Source organism: Chrysoperla carnea, chromosome 2, assembly GCF_905475395.1.
Source record: "Chrysoperla carnea chromosome 2, inChrCarn1.1, whole genome shotgun sequence".
NCBI classification, from domain to species: Eukaryota; Metazoa; Arthropoda; class Insecta; order Neuroptera; family Chrysopidae; genus Chrysoperla; species Chrysoperla carnea.
The window spans coordinates 36,918,038-36,934,698 of record NC_058338.1 but is presented as its reverse complement, the minus strand read 5'-3'; the positions used below and the strand labels follow the sequence as shown (position 1 = coordinate 36,934,698).

Sequence of the window (16,661 nt, the reverse complement as noted above, 5' to 3'; positions counted from 1 at the left end):
AGTTAATTAATGTAAATTAAAGTTAGTTTAATCGTTTGAAATGTTATTACTTTTTTTTTTTTTTTTTAAAAAGTACAGAATTATAGTTATTTTGAAAATGATGTTTAAACTAGGTAAATAATTTTAATTGAAAGTGTTCAGAAAAATTGGTCATCTTTACATTAAAAAAATTTGAAATTGGATTTTGTTTCTTACTCGCTAGTAGAAAAGAATAAATTATTAGTTGTATGTTCAATGTTACGAAGAATTAACACAATTGTTGAATTGTGTTAATTCTTCGCTTTATTTAAATGTTCCTATTTTTTGTTATTCAGTGTATTGATTTGGAATTTAGAATGTTTTTAAGTAATGTACTTCGAATGAATCCTAAGAAACTAGAGCATTTACTTGTGGAAGACATAATTCCTTACCGTAGATTGTTGTAGCATACGAAAAGAACTATTTTTGACAAATACAAGTCTAATTTTTAAGTAGATTTAAAAATTAATTATTTAACACATTTCATACTGATAAGGGTCATATTGGAATTTAAATGCTATTAGATAATATATAAAAATTAGCGCAACTTTATAAAAAAAAAAGGCCGTATTTACTTAATATTCCGTTCTTTTTTTAAGCGAACGCTATCTTAGTAAATTTTGTACCCATTATGCATTTTTTCTGGACGAGAACGATAGATGATCCATAAATGGAGGTGTCAAATTTACAGATAGAAGCGGCCTCTTCAAAAAAGTGTGTTATGTAAACGGAATATTTTCTACCTACGACCAATCGATTAATAAAAAGTTCAAGTAAAATATATAGGTTAAAACTATATGAAATATCACTATCCAAATACTACAGCGTTATCAGAGCGAGAATTTTTCATTCATAACTATCGGATTGAATAGTTACTAACTTAAGTATTTCAAATAATTTACAACTTATTTTGGGTGCCCGTTTTAATTTCCCAAGTTCAATCTCGAAAAGTAGACAAGATAGTAAAAAAAGTTCTACCAAAAGTTTTATAACTGAAACATTGACTTTGGCTTAGAAGCTCATTTTCTAGATCAAATCAAGTTTTAAGAATAATTTTCTACGGCTTAAATTCATTTCATTAAGGATACAAGAGGTCTTAAACTTAAAAATAATCATCTTAAATCGATTTATAATCATACTAAATAAAATCGAAATGTATGTCAGTTTGCCTGTTTGCGATAATTTCGGAAACGAATACTTCAGTTACAATGTGACTTTCAGGAACAGGCTCTTTATTTTCTAGAGAATACTTTTACAGTGATATTATAGAGTTCGTTTCCGAGATTAGCACAAACAGACTGATAGACATCCCAAGTTTATTATCATAAATGGTTTGTCTATATTTATGAATTTTATATTATTTATTTATGCTTATATGCAAATTCCAATTAAAAATTTTAAAGACGACTAATTTTTACTTGGAAAGTAAAAAATTGTTTATTTTTAAACAAAATTATTAAATGTGATATAACAATTTATTATGATAGAAGAGAGTTTTCTTTTTATATTTTTTTAAGAAGTATACAAAAACAAAAACTTTTTTTTTGTATATGTAAAGTATTAATAATGTTTTTCTAGTATATATTGTATTACCAATTTTTTGTTCATATCAGAATAATTAACCTGTTTTATTTGTTTTTAATTTCTTGTGCAGAATAATTAGTTTAATAGCAATTTTTTATTTAGCGATGATTAATCAAAGGTCAGTATTGCAAAATCGAATATTTTCCTCCAACGGATCCAAAGCTGACACGTAGCCTTAAAGTCTAATGGCAGATGTCTAGTCTGTATTACCATAGAATTTCGGAATAATTACATTGATTATACACTGGATATAGACAATAATCATTCTATTATGTATGTAAGCAGTATGTACATAATCTTTCATTACTATAGCATATACAGGTGAATCATTTTAATATATCATGGCTAATAACTCGTTTTGTAGTTAACCAATAAAAAAATATCTTAAACAAAAATTGTAGAGTTTGATGGGTGGCATCATGTTATGACATCAGATTGGACCTAGTTCTCCGGGTTGCTTTAATAGTCAAGATCCTTAAAGGTAAGAATTATAAAAACACTTTAAAATACAAAGTTGATCCTTATTTAAAAAAAAACTTTTATTTTTATTTAAAACGTTTTTTCGAAAATCGTTAGCTTTCGGAATAAATGAAACTTTAAAATATATTATTGTTGCATTTAATCGAAAGAAAATACGCTAGCTTTATAAATATTTTTTAGACAAAATTTATCAAAGACAATAAAAGTCATTCCTCTGTGTTAATAAATTTTAAGTCCAGGCAAATTTTCAAAATGATTTAAAGATCAAGAACAAATGATCTTGAAACTAGAGTTTCAGGTCTCAAAGTCATGGATACAGGCATATGTCCTCTATTGACAACTTTTAGCTAAACCATTTTTCTATAGCTAGCGTGCTTTCTTTCGATCAAATACAATAATGGCATATTTTTAAGTTGCTTTTCCCCCGAAAGCAAAAATGTAAGTTTTTTATGAGGGATCAACTTTCTAAGTGTTGTTATTAGCTCTTACCTTTTAAGGATCTAAATTGACTATTAAAGCAACCTGGAGAACAATTCCAGTAGAAATTCAATGCAGAAATAGAAGAATTTAGCAAAAAAATAAAAGATATTAATAGTCAAAGGAAATTAAATATTTCCAAAAATTTAATAAGTTTCTTTTAAACATTATCTCTCTTATTTATAGCTTCTCTATACCTCCATTCAATTTTTTAATTAATCAACGACGCAAAACGAAGGATGTTATACATTTGACCGCTATGTGTGTATGTCTGTCTGTGGCACCGTTGCTCTTAAACGGGTGAATCGATTTGTATGTGGTTTTTTTTGTTTGAAAGGTGATTTGATCGAGAGTGTTCTTAGTTATTTTTCAAGAAAGTCGGTTTAGTTCGGAGAGAGTTAAGAAAAAAACCACATTTTCGAGTGTTTTAAAAATTTTATAAATTTCTTTTAAAGTGCTCTACTAAACAGTGTCTAATCGGAGTGAGTGATTCCGATTTAAAGAAAATTTATGTACATTTAACATAGTGGAAATCATTACTTACAATACTTGTACTTTGACTGTTACCCAAAAATTAATAAACAAAATATTAACCTTTGATATTATTTGATTCCACATAGATATTATAAAAATTGAGTGTGAGAGTGTTCGCAGGTAAGAGAAAGGATGCTGCCGAGCTACCGTATCTCTATGTATCATATAATGACGCCACCATAAAGGAAATGATACGGTAACTCGGCATCGTTTTTTTTACCTGCGGATACTCTCACTGTTCTATCGCGCACTCTATATATAATATCTCTAAGCTTGATTCATTTATCTGTGGGAATACAAAAAATTGTATTATTTAATTATAGAGGCTTAAATTAGAGTATAAATTAAAAAGAAAGAAAATTTTATTTTATGAGTTTTTTAAGTTTAAACTTTTTAAAGAAACTATAAAAAAATATCATTTTGAAATGACGATATTTATATGAAATGTTTTAACAATGTCTTTTTTATAATATTAAAATGTTGAGTGTTAGATAACCCTTAATTAATTATTATTATCTACCATTATTAAAGACGAAAACAGTAATATAATAAAAAAAAATTTTTAATGTGCGTTGCTAAAGCTTAAAGTATCCTACGTTAACGTGTCCAAGAGATCGAACTATTTCTTACTTTTAACAATTAAGAAAGCTTGGGAGGATCAATAAGAAATTTCATACAAAAATTTTATTTTTAATAAGTTTATACCGAATATCTCTGTAATATTTCTTGACGCTTGGAAAAAATCTCACCCTGACGAAGACCATATTTGTTGTCAAATAATAGAAGGAACCGTTAATTAATGAATGTTTACTTAAGTAATACTTAAATTCTCTCTGATATGATTTTAGCCTAGTTTTGATCGTACATTTTAGACTTTTTTATTATATAATAAATTCTTGAAAAAAAGTCAATAATTACATGCATAAACTTGTAGATAACCTTTGAAGTTTATTAGAATTTTGCAACTACATATACAGACAGACATTCTTAAAAAATCATTTGCAATTACCTCTTCTGAAAAGTTATTAATGGTCCTAAAATTAATAATACGCTGCATTATTATTCAGTTTCAAATATTTCATGTTCAAATTACATTTTTTATTTTTTTATTTACCGATTCTTAAAATCGTAGACTAACTTCTTAATCAATTAATTATTATTGCAAAAAAAACATTAAAAAAACATATTTCTATTTTTTAATTGAACGTATTAATTAAAAAGCTCCGTGGTTTGTTGTAGTTTTTGGGCAATTTTTATAAAACATTGGAACGAAGGTCAAATTGTTGCTTCTTTCTTATTTACGGAGATTTACTTCTTTAATTGGAATATAACCCCGGTAAATGGACAGCAACTTTGGAAACTCATAAGTCGATTACAAATTAGAAATTAAAAAATAGGCATAATAAAATCCTATAGAAAGATGGGATTTTTGAAAGTAAGTTTTCTCGTCATAAAATCTGTTTGTGTTTCAATCTGAATAGATGAAATTTCACACATCTTCTTAATAGGACTTCATTGAATAATGAAAGTCTACTGACAAATTTCCTCATCAAACGAATATTTTACAAGATAGGTAAACTTTCAAATGCGTGCATTATTGCCAATTTCTGAATTTTGAATCGGAAAACGAGTTTCCAGACTCGGCGAACATTTATCCTCCATTTTATAAACTATCTATTTTTTAAACGTATCGAAAGTGTATTACCATAGTTCATAGGGTTTGGTGTAGGGTTTTTTTTTAGTTCCTTTTGATGGGCTAAAATCTTGATTAATGAATTTATTCATCCCTGTAAATAAAAAAGGAGCAAAGTATTTTTATTAATTAACATTTTCCAGATAAAAACTGCAGGGTCCTCTAAATCTTAAAAAAAAAGCTATTAATTCAAAATATTGTGAGAAATGATCGTATATAATACGTTCTGCCTTAATATTAAAAATGATAAAAGAGAAAATATTTTTTACTATAATCTTAAATATAATAATTGTTTATTATTATTTTCAAAAATAAAAGCATATAAAACTATTAATAATTAAGCACAAATGCAAAGTAATGTAAAAACTTAAAAGATAGATATTTTTAGATAATTTTTAAAATTCAGAATATCAAAGAGCCTCCAAATTATGAATAAATTATTATTTGAAAGTGATTTCAAATCTTTTATGAATAAATCTTTTAATACCCCCTTAAGGTGTTAAATTTATAGGTTTGAGCTGCTGTTAATGTTTGCGTTTATACATGTAAATCCTATATTGAAGTGTTTTTAAAGATATGCTTTATTATGCAACAAGGCTAATTTTCTTAAGATTAATTTAGAAAACTAGTATTCATTAGTTAAAAGCATGACAAATATTTTCCTATAAAGAAAATTGTATCAAGCGTTTTTGCATAAGATACATTTAAAGTGATGAAATGAATGGCAATTTCTTCTATAAATGATTTTCTCTTACTGTTTAGGAATCAATATTTCAAAAACTATGATCGTCGGCTCATAATTAGGCTCCCGGGGGAATAAAAAAGCATTATACTGCAGTTTTTTATACGGAGACGTCTTCATGGTCAAACAAGGGTCTTTGACCATGAAGAGTTTTTTTTTAATTAAAACTACTTTTTTTTTTTTAGATTAGTTTTTATATATTAAAAATTCTTGAAAAATAAAAAATTAAATATATGATTTTAAGAAAAATGTGTTATTTTCAATCTCTGAGGGAATTCGCTTAGCCAACGCAGCTCTTGCGTTGCGAATTTTTTTTTCGTTTTCAGCGTTTTTGTATTTTCCATTCAGATATAAGGGTGAAATTTTTTTTTTAATTCAGCCTGTATATACAACTCTTTATTCTATTTTATCCGATCCTTGTGAAAAATACGGAAATTTTATAAGGATCTTTTTTTCTTTTAGAGAATCTTACGTTTTTCAAACATTTTTCTATAATTTCTTTCGTATTTTGTATGTTTTGGAAATATTTGAATTTTTTTTATATTAAGATATTTTAGGTTTATTCCTGTAATATGTTATAGAATTTTTGGTATTAGGTTCTACTGCATTTTTCAAATTATCTAAAATTATCTGTATTGATATAAATACGTATTTTATTTTTCAATTGTATAAAATTCATAATGAAAATGGTGCTTCCTTTAACAGTGGAGTATATTTTCAGTAGAAAATTACCATAATACTTCTATTAAACTTACAATTTGTCTTTCATATTTACTCTTAAATGCAGTAATAGAAAGTTTTTATCATAGAAAGTTGTAATTTTATTTTTAATATTTCAAGTAGGTAATATAGTTTTTTTTAGTATTTTGTCACAAAATTAAGGACGTATTTAGGCAATCAAATTCGATTAAGATGTTACGAAATTATAAGAGCAAAATAAAAAAAACAATTTTTAGCGAGGTGTTTCACGAGGTAGCCTTAAACCAAGAAAAACATCCATTTGAATTTTTACTTCACATAATTACGAATTATATAAAAATAAATTCTGTGATATAAAAAAATTAATAATATTTTAATTTAGAAATTTTAAACACGTTCGGCCTTGGATATACCATTAATTTATTTGTCTATGTATGGGAGCGTTTAGCTGAAGTGATCGCTCAATATTGCTCGGTTAGTATCGGCATCCAATATATCTTAAAGAAAAAAAAATTTCCCATAGATGAAGTACTAATCACCCAACTGAACGATCACTTCAGCTAAACGAAACCAATGTATTTATGCCAAAATACTGTTGAATTTATAAAAATTTTAGGTCAAATATATCTTATTTGCTCTTTCTATACCGAAAATTCTTGGTTTTGCCCTAAAAGGGGGACCTTTAGGGAAAAAGAATGAGTACGCCCCAGTTTGTTTTTCTGCGAAATAATTTAAGAGCTCGTGGAGGCGAGATATTTGTTCATAAAACAAGCGGAACTAAAAGTACCGACAACAAGCAAATTTTTTTAGAAACATTTTTGAAGAAGTTATAATTATGTAGGTACTGTACTCATAAAGTTATGAGTGACACGAAAGAAACATTTTCTGATGTCGATGAATTAATAAACATAATTTTAATCGCCTCCCCCAAACTACGGATAAAAAGTAGAATTTGACTCTTACTGCAGATACAAAAAAAAAAAATTTTTTTAACACTTCATCAATATAATTTTAGCATACTCTACGCTAGGACCTCAAGAGGTCGATAGCCAAAATTCTTCACTGCTTAAATATGTCCTGAATGATTAAGTAATTTTTGTAAATACATATGTGTAAAGATATAATTTTATACTTAAATTTAATAATAATTATTTGTGTTATTTATATTATAATAAAAATTTATTATAATTGTTTGAAAGTTTTCAGAATGCCATATAAAGTGTATGAATAAAAAAGCTTTTTAAAATTATTAGCAATTTTTTTACCTGAATCTCCTCGCTAGTAAATAAATTATTTTATTATTCTAAAGAGCTTTTAGCTTAAGCAAAATATGTGAACAATATTTTTGAATGCGAAAAAAATGATATGTCGGCCTTTTTAGGTGTAGTTTTAAAATTCTAATTGTTTTATGAATTGTGATTAAGGAAAAACCTTAAAAAACTTACCTTTTGTGCTTATCGCGTTCCAAATCCTTAAAGGGACACCTAAACTAATGGACATTTTTCAAGCAACTGTATCTCTGCGAAAAATCGAATTTAGAACTTTATTAGCTCATTCGAAAACTTGTACATTCCCACTTTTCTGGCGCTTTGTACTGAGGGTTGAAAGGGTGAGCATTTTTATCCCTAAATTTTATATGAAGTTTAGATGAATAAAAAATTTTAATTATTAGCTAACAAATCTGCTTCAAGTGGTCTGAAAGTTGAAAGTGATCAATAAAAGTTCCCGCACGACCTTTTTGTATAAAGAATATATGCTTTCCAAGCAAAATTGGCACAAAATTATGTATCTTCTGAAATAATCATCGCACTGAAATTTGTCTCATCTTATTCGAAAACATAACCGAAAGTGAACCAGAATCATATAAAAGTAATTAAAAAACAAACAAAATTTAAATACCGATTGACATTTATTAATCCCTGAAAATCAACACTGAAAGTGGAAAGTACAAATCGAACTTTCAAAATTATGAAATAATAAATAAAAATTTAAGACAGTAAAAAAATTTTATTAAATAAAAAGCTAAAAATTCACACTTGACATAACGGAACACTGATTCCATGAACAACCCAAAATACAATGGAAAATGGTGGCATTACATGATATGAATTTAAATATCTGATTTTTGGTTTAAATGGAGGCACTTTTCCATCTGGTGTTAATTTTAAAGGAACATTATTCAGTGCAATTTCTCTACAAACATGATAAAATAAGTGTAAATGAATAAAATTTATTAACTATTTTATAAATATTACCTTGATGTGAGCTTTCCAAATCCTGTTAGACCATACTCAAAAACTTTGGTATGTCGGCTATAATGTACATTATTTAGTATTTGAATTTCAACTTGTGTTGGATAAGAGTTTAAATTTATCCCAAACACTAAAAAAATAAGCTTAATTAATAAAATTGAAATGTTATGATAAGTTCATCGGCTAACTTTTCCGAATTTGTCTCATTTTAATAGGTATGTTTAATATTTTTTATAACTTAGTCGAGGTTACTTTTTAACTCGAAATTTCGATGGAACTTCTTCGGAAAGCTCAGTATTTTTTAGGTATAGTTCAGAGTATAAACTAAATGGCAAATTACAAATACAAACCTGTAACACCTTGTAAATGATCAACTAAAGATTCCTCTACCGTACAATGACAATATAATCGAACTTTCTTATTTGTAGCCGTGTAGTAATTTAATACTCTGTTTCCTACCAAAGACTTATAAATTAATGAAATCCACCAATCCTAAATAAAAAAAGGCAATTATTTAAATTCAATTAGTTAAATATTACAAAAAATTGGGGAGCCGATTATAGCAAACTTATTTTATAACACTTTGATTCTTTTATTTTGTATTAGCACGTGAATGTTTTATTTTGACCTATGTCGAATTTTTATTTTTCAGAAATTTTTGGCTAAATTTTGCTAAATATGCGAGGACCAAATTATAAATTAACTCTATAAATGCCGAAAGTGAACCAGAATCATAAAAAAGTAATTAAATAACTAAACAAGATTTATGTACCGATTGGCATCAATTAATCCCGAAAACTCTGCTTCACTTTCGGGGCTTATAAAATCATTGATTTTTGAAACATTTAAGTTTATTTACAAGTCACAATCGTAATGGAACATATTTCACCAATAATACCACTCTCAAGTATTTCCCAACTTCTGTCCTCCCCCGGACTAGTAAAATTTTGAGGGGAAAATATGCGAACAGTTAGTTTATCTTGGATAATATTATTTAAGTTAAAAAACTGTCTCCGGAATAATCAATTAATTTTACCAAACATACTTATATTTTTGTTGATATTATTTATTAGGAAGGGAACGCCTGAAATTTCCAAATACTCAGAAAACAATAGAATACTTAAATTAAAATACTACCGGTTGAGAATCACTGTACCCACAACGATTGAAGTCGAGTGTTTTAAATAATAATTCTGTTTTTAATAATAATTTTAACATAAATGAAAATACGAAATTGAAAAATTTAACTTTTGGTTATGAGAGAATAGAATAGTTGCCTACTTTTGAAAAATACAAAACAAAGCTCCATGTAAATGAACAAAGGCAAAAATAATTATAAGCTCTTGCGGGACCCAACAATTTTGAATCACAATTAAAATATTTATCTGAAAATTGCCAATGTTTTTATTGTTACACACTAAGTAGCTCCCTATTAACCAAAATATAGATCAAGTTCACAAACTATATTTACTTAGATCTATTTTTTAATTTCATCAATTCACCAAACGATGAAAAAAAGTTTCTTTGACTTCATATACCTTTCCCATCGAAAGTTATAAACTTTTAAACAAAATGTTTATTCATAAAGAAATTGTGAATAAACTTTATTTCAAGCTGTCTGATTGTATGGGAGACAGACAAATCTCTGGTTTACGGGATATTAATTACTATGCCAAAAATGAGCGCAAACTGTGAAGTATTTTCTACACCGATAGAGTTCAGAAGTGAGTTACAATTTTAACAATTAATAAGTAAGTAAGTTGAAACGAAAAAATTTATAAGGGGGCGTTTTAGTATTACGTAAGCAAACTTTCTATGTTTTTAGATACAATATCCTCCCCCACTTCTAAGCAAAATAATAAATTACAAAAAAAATTCTTCCCTCAAATGATAAGACGTAAGCAAAAAAAGTTTGTGGTACAAGACTTGGCGATTATTATTATTTTGTGTAATGTCATACATTACCACATTAAAAACTATCGAAGACAAAAAAATATTTAACACCACACGACACTTTTCGAAATTACACCATAATAATAGTAATAAAAACGATTATTAATTTAAATTATTAATAATTAATTTATAACATTTATATTATCTCCAGTCCTACCCCCCTAAGAGAAGCCTGTTTACGTAATACTTGAATGACTTCTTAATAGATGTAAAAAAGTTTAAACTTAATAAAAATTAAAAACAAATAGGCAACTTTCCTATTTAATTGTGAAATTAGAAATAAAAGACTACCGGATTTGGATTATAATTGTCATCAATTAAGGCATAATAGCCGCCAAAGATTGATTGACGGATAACAGTATCCATGCCATGTTTAGCAGCCAAGCCCAATTTATCAAGCCATAAAAAACCACCAATAAAAGAATCAGATAGATTAGGTGCACCTCCTCCATAAGCACTACTAGTTTCACCTAAAATAATTAAATATTTTCCAAAAATGTGTAGTATTAATATTTTCTTTTATTAATTTAACAAAGAAAATGCTTGTTTAGGAAAATTAGATTTTGATTTCAAAAAAAATTGCCAACCAAGTGAAATTTTAGTGAAGATTTATCTGAAATTTTCCTAAATTTGAACCATGTTGAAAAAAGGCATCTAGATATTTTGTATATATATAAAAAAAAAAAAGCTGAGCTAATGAATTAGTTTCAATGTATATCAAAACCTAATTAATTTTTAATTTAACTCATAATTATGTTTATCGAAAAATTGGCAACTTTTGAGATTTGCGAAAATCTAAAATTGGCTCACAAAAAAATCGATAGTTCAAATTTAAAAAAGTTTTCAAAACACGATTGAGACATGGAAGCAAATGTCTTCCCAAAAAATCAACTTGACTCATTTTTTGAAATTTTGTTAATTTTATTGAGTCATTATTAAGAGTTATAATCAATATAGAAGAAAATCAAATAATAAAATTATTTAATTAGTTTAGATTTCAAAATTTTCCAGGTATAGAAAGTATTTCAAAAGAACAGAAGAAAAGGAAAAACAAGCAATATATCTTTTTTAAATAAAAACCTTACCCAACCAAACTGGAACATTTTTCATTTCACTATTTGAGACAATATTTTTGATTGTTTTCATTTGAGTTTCGAGCATTTCAAATGTTTTTATATTATAAAATTTATCGCAGGTGGTATTATGACCATTTAAATAATACCTACAACAGTACATTCAAAATTTGGATTCAATCCAATCAGTTACATAGAAATAAAATATATAAAATGTCTAAAAAATCGTATTAGAAAAGCTAAGTGATACAGAGAAATTATATTTTAAGGTGAAAGTCTCTACGTTTTTCAATCCGATGTGTCAAAAAGAGAACGAGACGTCAACTTTTTTTTTAATCGCAAGAAAACATTTTTTTTTTAATTTTGCTTGTTTTCGTCTATAACAACGTATTTTTTGTTTTCTGATAGCAATTTTATCATGCGCAGATTCATTGGATTAATTCTTTAAAAAAATTTTCATAGATAAAAGAATGAATTGAGGTAAATTTTATTTTCTATAACTTTGCTTTTTATAAAAAATTCAATTTGACTAATATTAATCTATAAATTACAAACGTCGAATTCACAAGACATACATCGTTAATGGTACATCGGATCCAAAAACTTTTAACCTTCATATCACTCTGTTTTTCTAAAGCGATAGTTTTGGTACACCTTGTATATAACTTACTGATGCCAAGTTAATACATCGACAGTTGCATTTGAATCAATAAATTCTTTAAAGTATTGTACGCTGGAACTATTTTTTGTGAGTGGTCGTGTAGTATCTGGTCCTAATAACATTGAGCTTTTATATTGTGGATAACGATTTAAAATATTGCGTAATTGTTGAAAGTCTTTGGCTAATTGTGTTGCGTTTATGGTGACGTTAAATTGATGTTTAAAAGCATTTGGTTCTAAAAATTAATTACCATTAATAAATGATACAATAATATACGAAGTCATATAGAAAAGGGTTTTCCATAAAAGTGTACGAACTTTAAACTTAAACAATTCCAAGCCATTTTGTATGATATATAATAAACGAGAATCGCAGCTTAGCTGGACCGAAATAGATCCGAAAAATACAATTATTCGATAACGCGATCGCGTAAATTGTGCTCGATAACATTGTTTATTGTTACTTCTTCGACGTTCTTCGGCGTATTTTCTGATTATTTACTTGAACTACTTGATTTAATTTTTTTTAACAAACAAAACGCAGAAAGACGATATGTTGCCAAAAAAATCACATGGACAGTGTACCGTGCAAGTAACTTCAACTGCAGTGGCCGGGTACTATAACTCTTTAAAGACCCTCACAAGCTTCTTCTATAACTCTTTAATGACATCAAGCTTACAAATTATTACAGAATACGGCTGCCGAGTCAGCGTCCTCATTTTGATAAAAAAAGTTTAATAATTTGCTTGCGTTGCTCGGCACTGCATGTTACATGACGATTTTCCAAATATTAATCACAGCGTGAAGCCAATCGAAACTGCTGTTGCTATTTGGCTAGTATTATATATTAAACAAAATAGCATGAAATATTCTTTAAAATATTTAATATCTCATACAAAACTTGATTAATTTTAGTTTACAGTTAGGACAATTAATATTTGACGTTATACGCTCAAAGAATAGGCGACCTTTAAGAATTTAAAAAATGGGAGTTGTTGAAAAAAAAATGCCTTATTTTTCTTGGAACGTGGTCGAAATCGCATTGTGTAGACCAAGAAAAGCAATTTATAGGCAGACAGATTGCGGTAAGATAGGTAAATAGGACGGGGGTTAAATAATTAGTAGGGCGAGGGTGTCAAATGGGAGTACTTTAACACTACCACCTTTAATTTAAAATGTACCCATTCAAAATACTTGTTCATGGTTCAAGGCCCTTAAATTTATAAATATACATAAAAAATTATTTACCATTTCCTAATTCCCAATGTGAAAAGTAATTATGATTAGCAGAAAAATGTATTAAATTTTCGGCATTTGTTGAATTCCAACTACCATCAGGATTTCGATTTAAGACATTCAAATCAAAGATTAATTCCATTTTTGTTTTATTGATAAATTCATGTAATTCTATCCATTGATTTTCTACAAAATTATGAAATACAATTAGAAATGATTTGAATAATTCGATTTTTATTTTAATTTTTAAACCTTTCATGATATAATTTTCAAAGAGTCCATCGTATTCAGAATCAATTGATTCGGAATCCTTTAAATGTCCAGCATAAATCAATTGATCAGCCATATTACCACCAATACGTAAATATGCTGGACCCAACATTGATACTAGATTTATCAATTTTGGATTGCTAAAATAAAAAACATAACGTGCATATAGAGAATTTTCAAAAAGTAAATAAGTGAATTTTCCAAAATTTAAGAATCGTTTCTAGATCCACGACGTCTTTAAAGCAAAGTAGTTAATCAGACAGTACTCTGTTAAGTTGAAGTAGGTATACAAAATTTTTAACTGTTTATATCAGACTTATCAGGAAATCTTTAAAACTACTAGTGCAGTATGTGCGAAGGCCCTACTGGAAGTAAACACTCCCGGTGATTCAATATTGAGATTCAATTTGGTATATCAACCTTAGTAGTAGTCTAAAAGAATACATCTTAAAACTTCCATCCTTAACCAAACTGACATTACCCTTAGGGAATCCGATTTAATTACAATATTTTCAAATATTTGACTCGAAAATATATTTTGTATTATAAATTAACAATGTAAGGTAAATTTTAGAATGAATTAGATCCTTTTTCAAGAAATTATAATATTTGTTTTTTGGACATGATACATCTAATAATAAGATGAATATAAGAAAGAATAAAAAATTTCCTGTTAAATTTTAGGAAAGTCAATCTTTGAATATATATACAGTGTATCCCCGGATAGAGGTATAACTATACTTGTAAATTTTCTTATTTTGCATTTTAAGAAAAAGTCATTCTTTATAAGAAGTTTTGCTTCTTATGAAAAGTATGTAGGAATATTTAAAACTTCTAAATAATGTATAGGGTAGCCAAAAATTTGGTATCACTATTTTTTTTTTAGGTAAACTACCCTTCGTTTTTAAAAGTTGACAAAATGTTACTCGAAATTCAATTATGACTATACAAAATATCAAGAAGATCTTTCCAACTTTGACAATTCCATTCTTATTGAATGTTTACTTTTCTCAAGAGATAAGAGCTACGGAATGTAAAAGCTAATCGAAATGCTCCAATACATTAACATCCTAGTATCTATGGTTACTTGTTAAAAATTAAAGTAGTTAATGTATATTCACCTCGGTTTGAATGTCTTAAATCCATCAGCGATATTTGATGAATCTAATGCAAAACTCATAAAATATTTGCCTGTTACATGATGTAAAGATTTACTAGTATCGATAAAAATAATATTTGTTTCGTTGCCTACCAGACGTCGAAAAATCACTTTCCATGACGTCAATAAGAAAAAGAAAAATATAGCAAAAAGCACGAATCTACCTAAAATACTGTTATTTTTATCTGAAACAAAAGAATTATTTTAAAACTATCAATTGTCTTTTAAATTTCTTTCAGCAATCTTACATTGCTCTAAGCGATTTTCAAATCGGCTAAAATACTGTTGATTAAACATGATTGAATATTTTTATTAAATAATTTACATATCATTTTTAAAAAAAACGATTTATAAGCAATAATTTAAGCTGGAACCACATCATAATTCCTTTTTGTCATTGATTTTAAAATCGTACATTCGTACTTAAAATCAAAGGTCTACATTTTGATTACGTAATTTATATATTATTTCACAAATAAAAAGACTCAGTGACGTAACTAGATATTTATAAAAAAGGTTTGAACTTTTAAAAAAGGCTTTTAAGATTTAAAAACATTTCAATAATTATAATACACATTAACAATCACTAGATTATTTTTTAATATTTCTATGAACATAACTTTAATTTAATCTTTCGTTAAAGTAATTTGATAGTTGTTACGCTTATGGAAAAAGGAATGACAGATAGATAAGGGTGCACATAAATAGATAAATGAGGAGAAGGTTTGGGGAATGCATTATGTCACGGCAGATTGGAATTAAGACAAATGAGGATTAACCTAGACATAAGTTAAATTTCATTCAAATAGCAAAATAACATTTTATGTTGAACACGATTTCGACACTGAATTTCAATACAGTTATTTCTTCAAACGAATGCGAACGGTGATTAATTTTGCATTCAATTTTGTTTTATAGAATTCTATTTAATTTACAATTAAATTTGGGGTGGGTTTGCAGCCCCATAAATTAATAGAAAAAGGACAAAACTTTTAATCATAAAATAAAATTGTGCAATGTGATGATGTGGGCTGAGAATGATAATAATGAATAAATAAACTAAAAAGACCATACAAAGTTATGTTGAACACGATTTCGACACTGAGTTTCAATACAGTTATTTCTTCAAACGAATGCGAACGGTGATTAATTTTGCATTCAATTTTGTTTTATAGAATTCTATTTAATTTACAATTAAATTTGGGGTGGGTTTGCAGCCCCCATAAATTAATAGAAAAAGGACAAAACTTTTAATCATAAAATAAAATTGTGCAATGTGATGATGTGGGCTGAGAATGATAATAATGAATAAATAAACTAAAAAGACCATACAAAGAAACATAATTTATTGTTCAATATTTACTTTTTTTTCCGATGGGCAGATTGGTTAGTAAATTCATCAATGACTCTGTCATAATTAACGGATTTATCAAGTCAGCTTCTGTAGTAAACTTCTATGACTAAACTGTTTAAAACTTAGAACTGAACTTAGATAATTTTTTATTCTTTTAAGTACGGAAATGCACGTTCCGCACTGCAATTTATCACTTTGTAGTACAGATATATGCGTAATGCGACTTCAATATATCGAAATACTTGAAATAAATACACTATCATATCATTCTTCTCATATCTAATATAATAAGTATTATACTTGTTTATTTTGATATTTCAAAATAAAATTTTTTCTACAAGTCTATAGTTTCATTTTTGCTTCCTTACCATAGGAGTGCTAATAATCTTAATATTGACTGCGAAAAATAGGAATGACACAAGGAGTACCACTGAAAAAGATAAATTACACTCATGGAAACGTTTATATTTAATTTA

At 27.1% G+C, this 16,661-nt stretch overlaps 1 protein-coding gene across 2 annotated transcripts; it reads right to left on the bottom strand.

The window, feature by feature from the left end:
• Positions 1 to 8,214: 8,214 nt before the first annotated feature.
• LOC123292360 (heparanase-like) lies at positions 8,215 to 16,302 on the bottom strand. 2 transcript variants are annotated; one of them, XM_044872988.1, is made up of 10 exons: positions 16,195 to 16,302; positions 14,794 to 15,016; positions 13,655 to 13,812; positions 13,415 to 13,588; positions 12,176 to 12,401; positions 11,518 to 11,654; positions 10,724 to 10,902; positions 8,830 to 8,971; positions 8,483 to 8,609; positions 8,215 to 8,420 (listed from the first exon to the last, which is right to left on the bottom strand). In XM_044872988.1, the coding sequence occupies exons 1-10, from the start codon at positions 16,244 to 16,246 to the stop codon at positions 8,258 to 8,260; spliced, it is 1,581 nt and encodes a 526-aa protein (XP_044728923.1). In that variant the 5' UTR covers positions 16,247 to 16,302; the 3' UTR covers positions 8,215 to 8,257. The 2 variants fall into 2 exon arrangements, with proteins under 2 accessions (XP_044728923.1, XP_044728924.1); XM_044872989.1 differs by lacking the exon at positions 16,195 to 16,302 and adding an exon at positions 15,080 to 15,253.
• Positions 16,303 to 16,661: the final 359 nt, after the last annotated feature.

Coding starts and splice junctions, on each gene's coding strand:
- LOC123292360 (XM_044872988.1), bottom strand. CDS start 16,246: ATGACAGAGTCATTGATGAATTTACTAACCAATCTGCCCATCGGAAAA. Junction 13,589..13,654: donor TGAAAATTATATCATGAAAG/GTTTAAAAATTA, acceptor ATAATTTTGTAG/AAAATCAATGGATAGAATTA. Junction 8,421..8,482: donor TTTGGAAAGCTCACATCAAG/GTAATATTTATA, acceptor TCATGTTTGTAG/AGAAATTGCACTGAATAATG.